Consider the following 21,061-nt stretch of genomic DNA (forward strand, 5'->3'; position numbering starts at 1 on the left):
GATTGAACTCTTTGGCCTGAATGCCAAGCGTCACGTCTGGAGGAAACCTGGCAGGGAAGCATGGTGGTGGCAGCATCATGCTGTGAGGATGTTTTTCAGCAGCAGGGACTGCGAGACTAGTCAGGATCGAGGGAAAGATGAACAGAACAAAGTACAGGGAGATCCTTGATTAAAACCTGCTCTAGAGCACTTAGGACCTCATACTGGTGTGAAGGTTCACCTTCCAACAGGACAACGACCCAAAGCACACAGCCAAGACAACGCAGGAGTGGCTTCGGGACAAGTCTCTGAATGTCCTTGAGTGGCCCAAACAGACCCAATCGAACATCTCTGGAGAGACCTGAAAATGGCTGTGCAGCGACGCTCCCCATCCAACCTGACAGAGCTTGAGATGATCTGCAGAGAAGAATGGGAGAAACTCCCCAAATACAGGTGTGCCAAGCTTGTAGCGTCAAACCCAAGAAGACTCAACGCTGTAATCACTGCCAAAGGTACTTCAACAAAGTACTGAGTAAAGGGTCTGAATACTTATGTAAATATGATATTTCTGAAAACCTGTTTTTGCTTTGTCATTATGGGGTATCGTGTGTAGATTTAATCCATTTTAGAATAAGGCTATAAGGTAACAAAATGTGGAAAAGTCAAGGGTTCTGAATACAGTGCCTTCAGATAGTATTCATACCCATTGACTTATAACACATTTTGTTGTGTTACGGCCTGGATTTAAAATGTATGAATTAAATAAAAAACGACACTAAATATTCAATTGAATTTTATAACAGAATTAAATATTTATTCAATTCAGTTTCAAATCGTGAAATACAACTCCAAATTATGAATTCTATGATTCAATTTGTGTATTGCAAATTCCAAAATATGAAATTCCATTTCAGTATCCTAATACAAATGCAAAACTTTTGCTCCATAGCTGGCCTGGTGTGAGATCTACAGCAGTCGATGAGACTTGGGAAGCTCATTCCATTTCCTTTCACTGTTTAAACCAATTTCCTCTTCATCAAACTCCCCCCCCCCCCCCCCCCTCTCTCCTGCTCTCTCTCTATCGCTCTCGCTCTGTTTGGGAGCTGTGAGAGGGAGATGGATGGATGGAGGGATGAGAGGGCTAGATGGATGGAGGGATAAGAGAGGTTGACTCTCTGGGGTGGAGAGGAGATGAAGGCGGGAGTCAAGCGTGTCTGTAAGCCCACTACAAACCTATGAATCACTCTGGCATCAGAGATGAGGATCTGTAAAGACCGACATGGTCATAGACTCTAACCATCTGCCATATCTCACACTCGCGTACGCACGCACGCACATACACAGTTATACACTCTGAAATATGGGCACTTTGAGAGATCAGGGGTTTCTTACACTAGATAAAAAAATGAAAAAGTCACATGTACATAAATCATGGTCTTGGATACTTGTTCTACTCATGTAAATTGAGACGCGTGATGGACTACACTACCCACAAATTATTAACATACAAATTGTGAACTACTATGTAGGGTAAAATCCTGTGCAAAAACGAATGTGCCTGACATGTTAGATTTTCTTGTTTTGTCTGTCTCACTTTTGTTTTGTCTCCTTGTTAGTTTTTCTGATATAATTTTCTTGTCTCTTTCTTGGGGCTACTACAAGGTACCAAATGGTTTTTCCTTGTGATGCCAATTCAATGAGTCCCAGAGAATCCACAGTCACTCACATTTGGTTACTAGAATTGTTACCATTTAATCTCAATCTCAACACCCTATATACACAGTTGAAGTTTACATACACCTTAGCCAAATACATTTAAACTCAGTTTTTCCACAATTCCTAAAAATTCCCTGTCTTAGGTCAGTTTGGATCACCACTTTATTTTAAGAATGTGAAATGTCAGAATAATAGTAGAGAGAATTATTTATTTCCGCTTTTATTTCTTTCATCACATTCCCAGTGTGTCAGAAGTTTACATACACTCAATTAGTATTTGGTAGCATTCCCTTTAAATTGTTTAACTTGGGTCAAACGTTTCAGGTAGCCTTCCACAAGCTTCCCACAATAAGTTGGGTGAATTTTGGCCCATTCCTCCTGACAGAGCTGGTGTAACTGAGTCAGGTTTGTAGGCCTCCTTGCTCGCACACGCTTTTTCAGTTTTTCAATTTTCTATAGGATTGAGGTCAGGGCTTTATGATGGCCACTCCAATACCTTGACTTTGTTGTCCTTAAGCCATTTTGCCACAACTTTGGAAGAATGCTTGGGGTCATTGTCCATTTGGAAGAGCCATTTGCGACCAAGCTTTAACTTCCTGACTGATGTCTTGAGATGTTGCTTCAATATATCCACATAATTTTCCACCCTCATGATGCCATCTGTTTTGTGAAGTGCACCAGCCCCTCCTGCAGCAAAGCACCCCCGCAACATGATGCTGCCACCCCCGTGCTTCACGGTTGGGATGGTGTTCTTCGGCTTGCAAGCCTCCCCCTTTTTCCTCCAAACATAACGATGGTCATTATGGCCAAACAGTTCTATTTTTGTTTCATCAGACCAGAGGACATTTCTCCAAAAAGTATGATCTTTGTGCAATTGCAAACCGTACTCTGGCTTTTTTATGGCGGTTTTGGAACAGTGGTTTCTTCCTTGCTGAGCGGCCTTTCAGGTTATGTCGATACAGGACTCGTTTTACTGTGGATATAGATACTTTAGTACCTGTTTCCTCCAGCATCTTCACAAGGTCCTTTGCTGTTGTTCTGGGATTGATTTGCACTTTTCGCACTAAAGTACGTTCATCTCTAGGAGACAGAACGCGTCTCCTTCCTGAGCAGTATGATGGCTGCGTGGTCCCATGGTGTTTATACTTGCGTACTATTGTTTGTACAGATGACCGTGGTACCTTCAGGCATTCGGAAATTGCTCCCAAGGATGAACCAGACTTGTGGAGGTATACAATTTTCATTTGTCTTGGCTGATTTTTCTTGATTTTCCCATGATGTCAAGCAAAGAGGCACTGAGTTTGAAGGTAGGCCTTGAAATACATCCACAGGTACACCTCCAATTGACTCGAATGTCAATTAGCCTATCAGAAGCTTCTAAAGCCATGCCGTCATTTTCTGGAATTTTTGAAGATATTTAAAGGCACAGTCAACTTCGTGTATGTATACTTCTGACCCACTTGAATTGTGATACAGTGAATTATAAAAATGACTTGTGTCTTTCACAAAGTAGATGTCCTAACCGACCTGCCAAAACTATAGTTTGTTAACAAGAAATTTGTGGAGTGGTTAAAAAACGAGTTTTAATGACTCCAACCTAAGTGTATGTAAGCTTCCGACTTCAACTGTACATAAGGCACTTTAAAATAAAATAATGTTCCCACTCTTTCCTCCTTTCCCCCAGACGGTGGAGGAGATCGAGGGGGCCTTGGGCCGGGACTTCTACCCCAGCCTGTCGGAGGAGCGTATGCACTGGCAGAAGGAGCTGGCCGGCCTGAGGGAAGAGAACGAGAGCCTGACGGCCATGCTGTGCTCCAAGGAGGAGGACTTGAACCGCACCAAGGCCACCATGAACGCCATCCGGGAGGAACGTGACCGCTTGAGACGGCGGGTCAGTCAGCTGGGTCCTGTTATTATGATTTTTAAAAACATTTTCTGTCATTTGGTTTATGTGTTTTGTGCGTTTTCTGTGTACCTTTTGAGCCTTTCCACATGACTGTGTTGGTGGCTAACAGACTGGGGTGCATCGTTGCTTATTATTACTAAGGCAGGTTTACATACATTTTTATTGAATCTGACCCATAACAGTCAATACGATACAAAAAGGTATCTAGTGAGGAGGAAGGAAGAAAGAAGTGACTCAACAAAGCTGTATGTTTCTTAGTTTTCATTCGGTTTCATGTTTTTTATTAGATCCCGAAAAAGTTGTGAGATCTTGAGCCTATTGCCAAATCTTTAGTAAATGTGTCCTAGTTTGAACCTGTTCTAGGCAGAGAACTAAGACTGAATCTGAATGAATAAAAAAATTCTCTGCACAGAGGCTCTAAGCTGTAATTATGGTCCACCATGTCCGTTGGATTGAAAGATCTGCGGCGATCAGTTCAAATATAGACATGCTCTCTGATGCTTTGTCGCTAGGCCACTGCATTGACAGACACTCGCACGTACCATTTCCAATTCCAGGAAGTTTATTCAGGGAAGTCTGAAGGAGAAGAAGACATTACTGGGCACCAGTGGCAAGACACGTGTATTTATCCTTGCTCCTGCAAGAATGAACCCTTTGAATTTTCCAGCTGCGAACTGAGTTCTGCTTTCTGAACCAAACTATGGATGGTGCGCCGGTTAGGGCAGCCATCTGAATCAATACGTTGAGCGCTTTTAGACACATAATCAAATCTGGTGTCCTCCCAAGGCTTGCTGAAGCTAGTTAGGACCGTAATGCGATTAGACCGCGAGATGAATCGAGCGAAAAATGGCCAGGCCGACCTAACCAGCCCCACTAATTCTGGCGGGTCCTCAAAGGAGACCTAGACACAGCAGAAAAAGCATCCCAGCTCAGCTCAGCTCAGAGCGCTCGTTCCTCCCACCCTCTCAATTTCTCCTTTCCTCTAATGAAATCTGTCTGTTTTACAGAGAAATTGGACAAATGTATTGCGGTGCTGTTTCAATGCGGGGCTCCGTGAAGGATTTTCTATGCACACCGGCACGTCCTTGGGGGCCCGCTTGCTCCCGCTCAGCCTTTTAAAATATGGATTCCCCCTCATTTGAGACTCAAGGTCCAGATACGATCTTAACTTTCCTTCCCTAGGCTTTTACCCTCCCTTGAAGGACAGGTATTTACTGTGGTAGTAAGCATCTTTTACACCTTTTACAGTACCGGTACTGTATGTGTCTTGTCCACATAATTTAGCTGTGTCAGCATTTTGTTTACGATACAAAAGAGCATTTGACTTTAAAGGCCAGATACAGAACACTATATATTGGCATGTCATTGTAAGCCTTCTAAGCTTTTACAATGCACTCCACTCATAATAAGAATCACATATGTTGGAATCAACCACTTCCAGTGAAACACCACAGCATAAGGCAGTGTATACTGAACCAAAATGTAAACGCAACATGGTAAGTGTTGGTCCCATGTTTCATGAGCTGAAATAAAAGATCTGAGAAATTGTCCATACGCACAAAAAGCTTATTTCTCTCAAATTTTGCGTACAAATTTGGTGAGCATTTCTCCTTTGCCAAGTTTATCCATCCAGTTGACATTTGTTGCATATGAAGAAGCTGATTAAACAGAATGATCATTACACAGGTGCACTTTGTGCTGAGGACAATAACACGGCACTCTAAAATGTGCTGTTTTGTCACACAACACAATGCCACAGATGTCTCACGTTTTGAGGGAGTGTGCAATTGGCATGCTGACTGCAGGAATGTCCACCAGAGTTGTTGCCAGCCTCACAACTGCAGACCACTTGTAACCACGCCAGCCCAGGACCTTCACTTCCGGCTTCTTCACCTGCGGGATTGTCTGAGACCTGCCACTCGGACAGCTGATGAAACGGAGGAATATTTCTGTCTGTAATAAAGCTCTTTGTGGGGAAAAACTCATTCTGATTGGCTGGCCTGGCGCTGCAATGGCTGGACCTGGCTCCCAAGTGGGTATGCCTATGCCCTCCCAGGCCCACTCATGGCTGTGCCCATTCCCAGTCATGTAAAATCCATGGATTAGGGCCTAATGAATGTATTTCAATTGACTGATTTCCTTATATGAACTTCGTTCAAATTGTTGCATATTGCCTTTTATATTGTTGTTCAGTATACTTTTTAAAATCAGCTGGATACAAGAACTGTCCTGGACAGATGTGCATGTGAGTCAAACAAAGTCCTCGGTTTATAAACTGGCCAGAACCAAACAGAACCAGAATCATATTCTTTGCAGTTTCTTTTCTCAGGGATCATGAGGTGAGAAAGCTGGCTAGAGGACTAGTTCATGATGTCGCAGTCATCTCTGTGTCCTTTGGCAGCACATGGCAGCCATGTTGGCTTTTTTCAGATCCTCGGCTCCCAGGGAGTTTCTCAGGAGAGGAGTACAGGAAAAACAGCAGTGTTCAAAGTCATGGCCAAGCTCTCTCGCATTCTTTTACACGCTCTCTCTCTATCTTTCTCTCACTCATATTTATTGGCTTGGGCAACATATGTTTACATTTCCAAAGCAAGTGAAATTAACAATACACAGTGAACAGTCATTATGTCTATATACAGTTGTCGTGACTTTACATTCATTAATCTGATGACTGTTATTTAATCCACTAACTATCTTTAATTGTTACCCGATTTTAAATTAATAATGTACAATTAACTCATTAGGATTTGGGGCACCACGGAAGAAGATGTTTAGAGAGTTACCATCTCCCGAATTAAGCTATATAAGGTCTTTACCTATTTCATCAATAAACAGTCATCTTATTAATCATTGCAGTGGCTTGTGAAAAAATTCACCCCCCTTGGCATTTTTCCTATTTTGTTGCCTTACAACCTGGAATTAAAATAGATTTTGGGGGGGGTTGTATCATTTCATTTACACAACATGCCTACCGCTTTGAAGATGCAAAATATTTTTAATTGTGAAGCAAACAAGAAATAAGACAAAAAAACAGAACTTGAGCGTGCCCCCCCAAAGTCAATACTTTGTAGAGCCACCTTTTGCAGCAATTACAGCTGCAAGTCTCTTGGGGTATGTCTCTATAAGCTTGGCACATCTAGCCACTGGGATGTTTGCCCGTTCTTCAAGGGAAAACTGCTTCAGCGCATTCAAGTTGGGTGGGTTCTGCTGGTGTACAGCAATCTTTAAGTCATACCACAGATTCTCAATTGGATTGAGGTCTGGGCTTTGACTAGGCCATTCCAAGACATTTAAATTTTCCCCTTAAACCACTCGAGTGTTGCTTTAGCAGTATGCTTAGGGTCATTGTCCTGCTTGAAGGTGAACCTCCGTCCCAGTCTCAAATCTCTGGAAGACTGAAACAGGTTTCCCTCAAGAATTTCCCTGTATTTAGCGCCATCATCATTCCTTCAATTCTGACCAGTTTCCCAGTCCCTGCCGATGGAAAAACCTGAAGCATGTTGGTGGCAGAATCATGCTGTGGGGATGTTTTTCATGCCAAAAAGCTACATTTTAGTCTCATCTGACCAGAGTACCTTCTTCCATATGTTTGGGGAGTCTCCCACATGCCTTTTGGCAAACACCAAACATGTTTGCTTCTTTTTTTTTTAAGCAATGGCTTTTTTCTGGCCACTCTTCCGTAAAGCCCAACTCTGTGGAGTGTATGGCTTAAAGTGGTCCTATGGACAGATACTCCAATCTCTGTTGTGGAGCTTTGCAGCTCCTTCAGGTTTATCTTTGGTATCTGTGTTGCCTCTCTGATTAATGCCCTACATGCCTGGTCCGTTAGTTTTGGTGGGCGGCCCTCTCTTGGCATGTTTGTTGTGGTGCCATATTCTTTCCATTTTTTAATAATGGATTTAATGGTGCTCTGTGGGATGTTCAAAGTTTCAGATTTTTTTTTATAACCCAACCCTGATCTGTACTTCTCCACAACTTTGTCCCTGACCTGTTTGAAGAGCTCCTTGGTCTTCATGGTGCTGCTTGCTTGGTGGTGCCCCTTGCTTAGTGGTGTTGCAGACTCTGAGGCCTTTCAGAACAGGTGTATATATACTGACATCATGTGACATATCATGTGACACTTAGATTTCACACAAGTGGACTTTATTTAACTAATTATGTGACTTCCGAAGGTAATTGGTTGCACCAGATCTTATTTAGGGGCTTCATAGCAAAGGGGTTGAATCCATATGCACGCACCACTTTTCAGTTTTTTAGAATTTTTTGGAACAAGTTATTTTTCTAAATTTCACTTCACCAATTTGGACTATTGTGTATGTCCATTACTATTGTGTATGTCCATTACATGAAATCCAAATAAAAATGCAACAAAATAGGAAAAATGCAAAGGGGATGAGTACTTTTGCAAGGCACTGTACTTCTTATCAAATACTCATTCTGAACTATCGTAACGTTCTTGGATCTGCAAAACCCCCAGCCTTGCTCATTATTCAGCACTACACATGGGTTTAATTATTTATTTGCTAGCTAACTAAATAATAACACAGAATTTACATACACACTTTACACGAGAGAAAGGTCCCTAGTGGACTGACAAAATATGACGGCTTTTACACAGCGAGAGACCGAGAAAAACGTAAACATTCTATAACTATTCTCCCATTAAACATATACTTTGCACACGAACCGCCGCCAATTTGGAATAAGAAATCATGAATGTATTTACGTGTGAAATGCCTTTGATCGTCGTTTATCTCGGTCGGAACCAAGCCTTCTCGGAAAGTTGTTAGCCTTCCAGCTGTATGGCTCTGATTGTCTGAAAGGCCATGTCGACGGTTCCCATTGGTGATGAGCGTAGTAGGATAGTCTCACTTAGATGAGCTTTTCTCAATATCTGACTTAAGACAGCTGTACCAGTGATTGTCTGAGATGAGCTTCTCACCTCTTCCTCCTCGTGTTGATATTCAGGATTCGGACCACAATAGACATGAGCTGCAGCTCTTCGTCTCTCTGGTCTAAAGGAAGGTGAGTATTTCTTCACCTCGTGTTGAAATTCAGAGTTTCAACCATTTAAAACATGTAGCTCTCGCCTCACGCTTCCTGGTCTAATGTTAATTTCGTAACAAAGGCTTTTTATGCACTCTGGCTAAAAGTGGCGTTCCATCATGCTGACAAGCTCTCTGACCTCACTCGGGGCGTGGTTACTTAATGTGCAAAGGATATGATTAGAAGTTCTCTCTTACCCGTGCTAAAAGCTCTTTCATATCTTAACAAAAATACTTTAATCATTTTTCATATTGTATTCACAACATATTGGATGAAAACTTGACAGATAAAGTGGGTATCCTTTCCAAGTTACAGTATTTGGTCCATACCGTTTTTAATAACATCACAAAATGAAAAACAATATGACATTAGTTTCCTATGTCTCCCCACTGACCATTTCCCATATCTGTCACGGCCGTTGCTGGAAGAAGACCAAGGTGCAGCGTGGTAAGCGTACATTTTCCGTTTTATTTCAAAATGTCGCCAACAAAACAACAAACGAAAAACAACCGTGAAGCTTACAGGGCATTAGTGCCACAAACAAAGTTAACTACCCACCCCGAAAGGAGGGAAAAAGGGCAACCTAAGTATGGTTCCCAATCAGAGACAACGATAGACAGCTGTGTCTGTTTGAGAACCATACCCGGCCAAAACATAGAACCACAAAATCATAGAAAACAAAACATAGAATGCCCACCCAAAATCACACCCTGACCAAAGCAAATAGAGACATAAAAAGGCTCTCTAAGGTTAGGGCGTGACAATATCGTTACTTTAGAAATATTGTTCCATGATTCACTTTTTTAACGTTAGAGTTTTGGGGCGGCAAAAATCTCTCTAGACAACGGAATTTCTTTGGTTGATACTAAAGGGTAGAGAGAGAGTTCTCTCCTGCTCAAATTTACGACCTGGTGTGGAGGTTTCACTTTCCACCGCATAACACTCTGCCACACTCCCCGTGTGCCCCCCTCAATTTTTTTTGGGGGGGGGGGCTGCCTCTCAGGCTTCCTTGTCAGCCGTGTTCGTCTCGCCGACTCCATCCTCCGGTATCCCTCTTTGCACTGCTCCATAGAATCCCAGGCGGGCTCTGGCTCTCTCCCTGGGTCGACCGACCACCTCTCTACCTCCTCCCAGGTTGTCTCATACCCCTGGCCACGCTGCTCCTCCTTACCACGCTGCTTGGTCCTTTGTTGGTGGGAAGTTCTGTCACGGCCGTTGGAATAAGAGGACCAAGGTGCAGCGTGGTGAGCGTACATTTTCTTGAATAAAAGATTACGCCGACAAAAAACAATAAACCATACAAAAACAAACCGTGAAGCACAAAGGCTATGTGCCCTAAACAAAGTCAACTTCCCACAAAGACAGGTGGGAAAAAAGGATACCTAAGTATGGTTCCCAATCAGAGACAACGATAGACAGCTGTCCCTGATTGAGAACCATACCCGGCCAAAACATAGAAATACCAAATCATAGAAAACGAAACACAGAATGCCCACCCCAAATCACACTAAATAGAGACATTAAAAGGCTCTCTACGGTCAGGGCGTGACAGTCTGGTTATTGTCAGCCATTGCCAAGCTGATCTGACCCATTGTGATCCTCACAGGACAGTCATGACACAGTGTTGTAACAATGTGCAAATAGTTAAAGTAGAAAAGGGAAAATAAATAAACATAAATACGTGTTGTTTTTTCTTCAAACACCATTGTTAACAGGTCACAAATCTTGCTGCTGTGATTGCACGCTGTGGGTCTGGAATTGTATTTGTTTTCAAATTCTTTGTGGGTCTGTGTAATCTGAGGGTATTATGTATCTCTAATATGCTCATACATTTGGCAGGAGGTTAGGAAGTGCAGCTCAGTTTTCAATGGATTTTGTAGGCAGTGTGCACAGCCAGGTCTGCCTACGACGACCTTTCAAAGCTTTTCTTAATTTTGGGTCAGTCACAGTGGTCCGGTATTCTGCCACTGTACTCTGTTTAGGGCCAAATAGCGTTCTAGTTTGCTCAGTGAAAAGAAAAATATATATTTACAAAGTGTCACGTAATATTGTTTTGTGTTCTCATGATTTGGTTGGGTCTAATTGTGTTTCCAGGACCAGCTTGCTATCTCTGCCTCTCCTACACCCTGTCTGTCCCTGCTCTCCCTCTCTCATTCCCAGTGTCTCTGCTTCACTGTCAACCTTTCCCCACTCTCCTCTCGCCCCCCTTTTTCTGTCACTCACTTACTCTTCTATTTCCGCTCATCCCTTTCTCTCTATCTGTCTCTGAAAGTCTCCTCTCCCCTGGCGTCCGTAGGGAAATAGAGGTGGGGAAAATCTGTTCTCGCAGTCTGGCTGGCGGAGGCAGAGACAGAGACAGAGTTAGTGGCAGATGCAGGCTGTTTTCCAGGCCAGTATATCTGCCCTAGAGGAAGCCTGATTTACAGACCATACATTTGATGTAGATCGATTTACCTGTACCTATAATGCCACATGTATGTGTGCAATTTAAAGGTTTGCCTATATTATTGACAACATGCAGGTAGCTAACATGATTTTGACTTCTTGTCATGTGTATTCAGCTATCCAGTGCTGCCAACAACTCATGCCAGTTGCTGACTGTTTGCTGGTATATATTGTGGTGTCTCTGTGTGTACAATGGGTGCTGTGTAAAGCACAAAAGGCCATTGTTTTCAAAACCAAGTTTGCTTAGTTTTCACTGTTTATACAGTATTTTCATGAGCCAGGGGTCAAACTAATGTTCTTTCTTTTCCACGCTTTTCCTGGCAGAGGAAGCTCTCTCCCTCTGACACATACACACACCCCAACATTCATGCACACAACCACACACACACACCTGGAGCATAAACTGCTTAGGGTTGTGAAGAGGTAACAACATATTGACAACAGCATTTGGATTTTGTATACAAGCTGCAAGCATAATACAGACAAATCCAAGCTTGCATACAAATTCATTGCGAGATCTGGCAAGCCTTTCCAAATAGCTTTTTGATGCTTAATATAGAGTGAGGAGAAGCCTGTCAGCAGTGGAGTGACTCAAGTACCCTGTTGCCTCTGCATTCATGACATCATCACTGTCCCAAAATTCCTGCCTTTGCCCACTGCTTTAAAGAGATGGGATGGATCCTCACATTGTCTAAAACTGGAGCAAGAAGTGGTTAAAGTTGCAACTAACTGAGTCCTTTTGTCAATCCTCTGTATGATGAGGTCATAAGCAGTTGTTTTGTTTTCAGCAGGTCTGGGTGTTATTGATGTTTTATTCATGTTATTTTAATGTTTTGCCATGCCCATGACCACCAGCTTATGTGTGTCTTTGTGTGCCATATAATTAAATAGAACACGTTCACATGAAATAGTAATAGAATATATATCTATGGTGTCTTATCCCCAGGTGCGGGAGCTGCAGACGCGTCTCCAGAGCTCCCAGCCTGCAGGCCTGTCCAGCCCCGGGCGTCTCACCCCCGTCTCCCGTCCAATCAACCCCAGCACTGGGGAACTCAGCACCAGCAGCAGCAGTAACGATATACCTGTGGCCAAGGTAGAACACACACACTATGACATGCATAGTAAGGGGAAGAAAAAAAAGTTATGCATGTGGAAGTACATTAAAGGGTTAAGACCTCACACGGTCTTGAGTAATAGAAATGAAGAAATGGAATATCGTACATTCATATGAGGTAATGCAATGTCTCTCTGGGGATATTATGAACTCTCCTCTGGAATGACCAAGGACAAACATTTTGTTTTCTTTTCCAATTTTCACCATCTCTTATAGTACTGTCTCTATGAGTTGAATTGCGCGCGCGCGCACACACACACACACACACACACACACACACACACACACACACACACACACACACACACAGTAATCAGCATACTAGCCTTTGGCTTGTCCAGCCAGAGAGGGACAGTGGTAATCAGGCAACCATTCGCTCTTCCACTGTCCCGTGTGTGTCCTTGACATTGAGCCTCAGAGGGAATACAATACATTAGAGCAGTGGACCTTTTCTGAGCCGAGATCACTTTCTGAGTCAAAATGAAGGCTGAGATATACCACAGATAACAAAAAAATGTAAACCTATGCAACATTAACCTATTAAAAACAGTTCTGTAGAAATTAAGTTTGCATTAGGCTATATGCCCAATTCATTATGCAATGCTTGAATTGCCCTGCCAATGATGTTCTTCTCAGACATTACATTTCACACTGGTAATAGATCATAATTTGTTGTATTACTTGTGAGGCACAGCTGAGTGAGCATACATTGAAATAATGTGCTTTCTTTATGTTACTGGACTGCTTGTGCCTGCCTCTGATGGTCAGTCTCAGCGAAGGGAGCGCATCAGCGGGTCCGCCTCTCACCATCAGACCATCCCTCAGCCCTCCCCGCTCCGCTAAGACCAAAAAGGGGATGGCGAAACTCGCGCTGATGGCAAAACTCGAGTCACACCGCATTAGTTCTGCCTCATGTACAAATTCATGTTGTTGCTCTTATGACCAGAGTAAGTGAAATATTCCTTGATATAAAAGAAGACCGTCGCTAATAATAACAATGCGAGCCTATCGATACACTTTGCTACTCATTCATTGAAACTGTAGTGTGAGTGGTTAAGCGCATTTCAACATGAACTCACTCATAAAAACAGCAGCTCTTTGCTGTAATTGTTGACAGTCTCTCTTTAGTCATGGTTTTAGACGTTTTGAAATCACAGTATCAACTTACTTTCCTGTGCGCTCGAGAAAGCTGCAGACAGACACAGTGATCTGAGCAATGCGTAGGCCTGTAGGTGCACTTGATTTTCTCTCCGGGCACGCAGAGTTGGTACCTTCAGACACATGGCAGCTGTAGAAAGTGCACCTACTGCCAACAGTGCGAGACAGAAAAAAGTAGGAATGTAAGGCTATATCGTTGGGTTTTTTATAGAAATGTTTTGCGATCGACTAGGAATGCCTTGGAGATCAAGAAGTTTGTTGTCTTGTTGCTAGGTGGCGGAGCGGGTGAAACTGTCTAAAACCAGGTCGGAGTCTTCTTCCACCGAGAGGCCTGTTCTGGGATCAGAGATCAGCAGCATCGGGGTAAGGAGCTACTGGATGCCTATTCAATACTGAAGGCTTTGAGGGGGAAGATGGCAGTGTTAAAATAAAGGAAGTAGGATAGAGAGAGGGGTAGACAGAGTAAGAGAGAGAGTGACAGTAGGTAGGACATTTCCTTGTAGCAGCTGGCTGATGATAACCGCAGCATCAGCAGAAGTGTCAGAGATGGGTATCTATCACCAGTATGGTGTGGCAGACCTGGTGTAACTCATACCCCACTGCTCCCTCCCTCTGCACCCACAAAGCCCCGTTGACACTAAAGATTGACCTGACAACGTCACCTCGAACAGGGGGGTGGGACTATCAACAGACCCAGCTACAGTGCCATCGGAAAGTATTCAGACCCCTTTACTTTTTCACATTTTGTTACGTTACAGCCTTATTCTAAAATGGATTAAATAAAAAAGTTCCTCAGCAATCTACACACAATACCCCATAATGACAAAGCGAAAACAGGTTTGTATACATTTTTGCAAATGTATTAAAAACAGAAATACCTTATTTACATAAGTATTCAGACCCTTTGCTATGAGACTCGAATTTGAGCTCAGGTGCATCCTGTTTCCATTGATCATCCTTGATGTTTTTACAACTTGATTGGAGTCCACCTGTGGTAAATTCAATTGATTATACACGATTTGGAAAGGCACACATCTGTTTATATAAGATCCTACAGTTGACAGTGCATGTCGGATCAAAAATCAAAAACCAATTGAGATTGAAGGAATTGTCAGTAGAGCTCCGAGACTGGATTGTTTTGAGGCATGGATCTGGGGAAGGGTACCAAAACATTTCTCCAGCATTGAAGGTCCCCAAGAACACAGTGGCCTCCATCATTCTTAAATGGAAGAAGTTTGGAACCACCAAGACTCTTCCTAGAGCTGGTATCCCAGTCAAACTGAGCAATCCTGGGAAAAGGCCACCAAGAACTTAGCTCTAGAGTTTGTCTGTGGAGATGGGAGAACCTTCCAGAAGGACAACCATCTCTGCAGCACTCCAATCAGGCCAATCAGGCCTTTATGGTAGAGTGGCTAGACAGAAGCCACTCCTCGGTAAAAGGAACATGACAGCCTGCTTGGAGTTTGCCAAAAGGCACCTAAAGACTCTCAAATCATGAGGAACAAGATTCTCTGGTCTGATGAAACCAAGATTGAACTCTTTGGCCTGAATGCCAAACGTCACATCTGGAGGAAACCTGCACCATCCCTATGATGAAGCATGGTGGTGGCAGCATCATGCTGTGAGGATGTTTTTCAGCAGCAGGGACTGCGAGACTAGTCAGGATCGAGGCATAGATGAACGGAGCAAAGTACAGAGAGATCCTTGATGAAAACCTGCTACAGAGTGCTCAGGACCTCAGACTGGTGTGAAGGTTCACTGTCCAACAGGACAATGACCCTAAGCACACAGCCAAGACAACACAGGAGTGGCTTCGGGACAAGTCTCTGAATGTCCTTGAGTGGCCCAGCCAGAGCCCGGACTTGAACCCGATCGAACATCTCTGTTGAGACCTAAAAATAGCTGTGCAGCAACGCTTCCTATCCAACCGGACAGAGCTTGAGATGATCTGCAGAGAAGAATGGGAGAAACTTCCCAAATACAGTTGTGCCAAGCTTGTAGCATCATACCCAAGAAGACTCAACTCTGTAATTTCTGCCAAAGGTGCTTCAACAAAGTACTGAGTAAAGGGTCTGAATACTTATGTAAATGTGATATATCAGTTTATTTTTTATTTTTTATAATTTAGCTAAAAAATCTAAATCTGTTTTTGTTTTGTCATTATGGGGTATTGTGTATATATTGGTTAGTAAAAAAGCAATTGAGTAAATTTTAGAATAAGGCTGTAACATAACAAAATGTGAAACAGGTCAAGGGGTCTTCCATCCACCTCTGGCCTGCTCGCCTCCCTACCTCTGAGGAAGTACAGTTCCCGCTCAGCCCAGTCAAAACTGTTCGCTGCTCTGGCACCCCAATGGTGGAACAAACTCCCTCACGACGCCAGGTCAGCGGAGTCAATCACCACCTTCCGGAGACACCTGAAACCCCACCTCTTTAAGGAATACCTAGGATAGGATAAAGTAATCCTTCTAACCCCCCCCTCCCCCTTAAAAGAGTTAGATGCACTATTGTAAAGTGGTTGTTCCACTGGATATCATAAGGTGAATGCACCAATTTGTAAGTCGCTCTGGATAAGAGCGTCTGCTAAATGACTTAAATGTAAATGTCTTAATACTTTCCAAAGGCACTGTACAGTACAGTCGTGGCCAAAAGTTTTGAGAATGACACAAATATAAATTTTCACAAAGTCTGCTTTCTCAGTTTGTGTGATGGCAATTTGCATATACTCCAGAATGTTATGAAGAGTGATCAGATGAATTGCAATTAATTGCAAAGTCCCTCTTTGCCATGCAAATGAACTGAATCCCCCAAAAACATTTCCACTGCATTTCAGCCCTGCCACAAAAGGACCAGCTGACATCATGTCAGTGATTCTCTCATTATCACAGGTGTGAGTGTTGACGAGGACAGGCTGGAGATCACTCTGTCATGCTGATTGAGTTCGAATAACAGACTGGAAGCTTCAAAAGGAGGGTGGTGCTTGGAGTCATTGTTCTTCCTCTGTCAATCATGGTTAACTGCAAGGAAACACGTGCCGTCATCATTGCTTTGCACAAAAAGGGCTTCAGTGGCAAGGATATTGCTGCCAGTAAGATTGCACCTCAATGAACCATTTATCGGATCATCAAGAACTTCAAGGAGAGTGGTTCAATTGTTGTGAAGAAGGCTTCAGGGCGCCCAAGGAAGTCCAGCAAGCGCCAGGACCGCCTCCTAAAGTTGATTCAGCTGCGGGATCGGGTCACCACCAGTACAGAGCTTGCTCAGGAATGGCAGCAGGCAGGTATGAGTGCATCTGCACGAACAGTGAGGCGAAGACTTTTGGAGGATGGCCTGGTGTCAAGAAGGGCAGCAAAGAAGCCACTTCTCTCCAGGAAAAACATCAGGGACAGACTGATATTGTCACGTTTCTGACCTTATTTCCTTTGTTTAGTCTTTATTTAGTTGGTCAGGACGTGAGCTGGGTGGGTATTATCTATGTTGTCTGTTTCTATGTGGGGTTTCTTGTTTGGCCTGATATGGTTATCAATCAGAGGCAGGTGTTAGTTATTGTCTCTGATTGGGAACCATATTTAGGTAGCCTGTTTTGTAGTGTGTTTTGTGGGTGATTGTTCCTGTTCGTGTGTTCATCTGGTCTGTGTTCACTAGTTCGGAACTGTAGCGTCTTCGGTTCTTTCTGTCAGTTTGTTGTTTTTGTTCGTTGTTTAAGGAGCCTATTAAAATATGAATTATCATCACGCTGCAGTTTGGTCCTCCTCTCTTTCACCCGAAGACAGCCGTTACAGAATCACCCACCAAAACCGGACCAAGCAGCGTGGTAACGGACAGCGGCAGCAGCAGCAGCAGCAGCGATGTCAGGAATGGACATGGGAGGAAGAGTTGGACGGTAAAGGACCCTGGGCAGAGCCAAGGGAATATCGCCGCCCCAAAGCTGAGCTGGAAGCAGCGAAAGCGGAGAGGCGGCGTTATGAGGAGGCTGCACGAAAGCGTGATCTGGACTGTGTTAATACTTGGGAAGAGATAGACAGGTGGGCGGTCGACCCAGGGAGAGTGCCGGAGCCCGCCTGGGATTCTATGGAGCAATGTGAGGAGGGATAACGGCGAATGGAGGCAGCACGGCGACACGGTAGGAAGCCCGAGAGACAGCCCCAAAAATGTATTGGGTGGGGGCACACGGGGAGTGTGGCGAAGTCAGGTAGGAGACCTGCGCGAACTTCCCGTGCTTACCGTGGAGAGCGAGAGTACGGGCAGACACCGTGTTATGCGGAAGAGCGCAAGGTGTCTCCTGTACGTGTGCATAGCCCGGTGCGGTACATCCCAGCTCCTCGTATCGGCCGGGCTAGAGTGGGCATCGAGCCAGGTGCCATGAAGCCGGCTCAACGCATCTGGTCTCCAGTGCGTCTCCTCGGGCCGGTGTACATGGCACCAGCCTTACGCATGGTGTCCCCGGTTGGCCAGCACAGCCCAGTGCGGGCTATTCTACCTCGCCGCACTGGCCTGGCTACGGGGAGCATTCAACCAGGTAAGGTTGGGCAGGCTCGGTGCTCAAGAGCTCCAGTGCGCCTTCACGGTCCGGTCTATCCGATGCCACCTCCTCGCACCAGCCCAGTACCACCAGTGCCAACACCACGCACCAGGCTTCCTGTGCGTCTCCAGAGTCAAGTACGCCCTGTTCCTCCTCTCCGCACTCGCCCAGTTGTGTGTGTTCCCAGCCCGGTACCACCAGTTCCGGCACCACGCACCAGGCCTACGGTGCGTCTCCAGAGCCCTGTACGCACTGTTCCTTCTCCCCGTACTCGCCCTGAGGTGCGTGCCCTCAGCCCGGTACCACCAGTGCCGGTACCACGCACCAGGCGTACCGCGCTTCGAGAATCCAGTGTGCCCTGTTCCTGCTCCCCGCACTCGCCTAGTGGTTCGTGTCTCCAGTCCGGTACCACCAGTTCCGGCACCACGCACCAGGCCTACTGTGCGCCTCAGCAGGCCAGAGTCTGCCCAGCGCCGCCTGCGCTGCCCGTCTGCCCAGCGCCGCCTGCGCTGCCCGTCTGCCCAGCGCCGTCTGAGCTGCCCGTCTGCCCAGCGCCGCCTGCGCCAGTCAGGAGCTGCCAGAGCCGCCCGCCAGTCAGGAGCTGCCAGAGCCGCCCGCCAGTCAGGAGCTGTCAGAGCCGCCCGCCAGTCAGGAGCTGCCTGAGCTGCCCTTCAGTCATGAGCTGCCCTTCAGTCATGAGCTGCCCTTCAGTCATGTGCTACCTCTCAGTCATGAGCTGCCCTTCAGTCATGAGCTGCCCTTCAGTCATGAGCTACCCCTCAGTCATGATCTACCCCTCAGTCATGAGCTACCCCTCGGTCATGAGCTACCCCTCGGTCATGAGCTGCCCCTCAGTCCGGAGCTGCCCCTCAGTCCGGAGCTGCCCCTCAGTCTAGAGGCGCCCCTCAGTCCAGTGGGGTCATTTAGGAGGGTCGCCGTTCCGAGGAGGCCACGGAAGCGGGGATTGACTATGGTGGAGTGGGGGCCACGTCCAGCGCCATAGCCGCCACCGTGGACAGATGCCCACCCAGACACTCCCCTATAGGTTCAGGTTTTGCGGCCGGAGTCCGCACCTTGGGGGGGTGGTACTGTCACGTTTCTGACCTTATTTCCTTTGTTTAGTCTTTACTTAGTTGGTCAGGACGTGAGCTGGGTGGGTATTATCTATGTTGTCTGTTTCTATGTGGGGTTTCTTGTTTGGCCTGATATGGTTATCAATCAGAGGCAGGTGTTAGTCATTGTCTCTGATTGGGAACCATATTTAGGTAGCCTGTTTTGAAGTGTGTTTTGTGGGTGATTGTTCCTGTTCGTGTGTTCATCTGGTCTGTGTTCACTAGTTCGTGACTGTAGTGTCTTCGGTTCTTTCTGTCAGTTTGTTGTTTTTGTTCGTTGTTTAAGTAGCCTATTAAAATATGGATTATCATCACGCTGCAGTTTGGTCCTCCTCTCTTTCACCCGAAGACAGCCGTTACAGATATTCTGCAAAAGGTACAGGGATTGGACTGCTGAGGACTGGGGTAAAGTCATTTTCTCTGATGAATACCCTTTCTGATTGTTTGGGGCATCCGGAAATAAGCTTGTCTGGAGAAGACAAGGTGAAGCTACCATCAGTCCTGTGTCATGCCAACAGTAAAGCATCCAGAGACCATTCATGTGTGGGGTTGCTTCTCAGCCAAGGGAGTGGGCTCACTCACAATTTTGCCTAAGAACACAGCCATGAATAAAGAATGGTACCAACACATCGAGAGCAACTTCTCCCAACCATCCAGGAACAGTTTGGTGACGAACAATGCCTTTTCCAGCATGATGGAGCACCTTCCATAAGGCAAAAGTGATAACTAAGTGGCTCGGGGAACAAAACATCGATATTTTGGGTCCATAGCCAGGACACTCCCCAGACCTTAATCCCATTGAGAACTTGTGGTCAATCCTCAAGAGGCGGGTGGACAAACAAAAACCCACAAATTCTGACAAACTCCATGCATTGATTATGCAAGAATGGGCTGCCATCAGTCAGGATGTGGCCCAGAAGTTAATTGACAGCATGCCAGGGCGGATAGCAGAGGTCTTGAAAAAGAAGGGTCAACAATGCAAATATTGACTCTGCATCAACTTTATGTAATTGTCAATAAAAGCCTTTGACACTTATGAAATGCTTGTAATTATACTTCAGTATTCCACAGTAACATCTGACAAAAATATCTGAAGACACTGAAGCAGCAAACTTTGTGGAAATTAATATTTGTGTCATTCTCAAAACTTTTGGCCACAACTGTACATCGTTTTATCGCTCTCCTCTTTCAATCCTCTTCTGATGCCCTCTTTTCTCTAGTGCCTCCCTCCCTCTCTTCCTTTCCTTCCCTCTCTTAATATATCTCCCTCTCTCCCCTTGGTGTGTGTTCAGGTGTGAGTGAAGTGAACCAATCCTAATGATTCCAGGGCTTCTCTTTTCCTTGAAGCTCTGGCCACCAAAATTCTCTTTAGCCGGAACCCATCTGGCCCAAAATAGACTTGAAAGAGAGTGAGAGGGAAGAGCGAGAAAGAGATGCAGACTGTTAGTATTCCTCTGGGACTAGACTGAGACAGATTATGTAAAGGAGGGAGAGCAAAGTTGAATAGAAAACCTGTATACAATCTCTTGAAAAAGAGTTTAATCTCAATAAAACCAATCTGTATAATTAAAGGTTATAAACACACTCTGTATAAACTCAATGTGGATTAAGAGAGTGGAGGATCACAAAGAAATCCCCTCAGTCTGCCTGACCCATTACATTCCCATTGTGCTGTTTTTACGTTGTGATTTTTACCTTGACTCACATTGGTTGAAGCGCTGTCTACTCCCCTCCATAGATGTAAATGTAAGTCCCCCATGTACCCCTGTTCCTCCTCCTCCCAGGTGTCCAGTAATGTGGCGGAGCACTTGGCACACTCCCTCCAGGACTGCTCCAACATCCAGGAGATCTTCCAGACCCTCTACTCCCACGGATCAGCCATCTCTGAGAACAAGATCAGGGAGTTTGAGGTGGAGACGGAGAGACTTAACAGGTGACACTCAAACCACGTTGCCTGTCACTTACAGCCCTGATCTTAGTCTTATAAGTAATGTTATATTAAAGTAATACTCTATCCCACCATTAATGCCAAAATGCACACACACCTGTCTATATAAGGTCAC

At 45.0% G+C, this 21,061-nt stretch overlaps 1 protein-coding gene across 1 annotated transcript in view; it reads left to right on the forward strand.

Moving 5' to 3' along the window:
• LOC120021001 (colorectal mutant cancer protein-like) overlaps positions 1-21,061 on the forward strand; it is a 154,929-nt gene that overhangs the window by 85,732 nt on the left and 48,136 nt on the right. Inside the window, exons 17-20 of the mRNA XM_038964665.1 lie at positions 3,380-3,586; positions 12,039-12,185; positions 13,638-13,727; positions 20,783-20,931. Of these exons, the coding sequence (XP_038820593.1) occupies positions 3,380-3,586; positions 12,039-12,185; positions 13,638-13,727; positions 20,783-20,931 (593 nt within the window). The remainder of the gene's footprint in view (positions 1-3,379; positions 3,587-12,038; positions 12,186-13,637; positions 13,728-20,782; positions 20,932-21,061) is intronic.

This window comes from Salvelinus namaycush, chromosome 26, assembly GCF_016432855.1.
Source record: "Salvelinus namaycush isolate Seneca chromosome 26, SaNama_1.0, whole genome shotgun sequence".
Taxonomy (NCBI): Eukaryota; Metazoa; Chordata; class Actinopteri; order Salmoniformes; family Salmonidae; genus Salvelinus; species Salvelinus namaycush.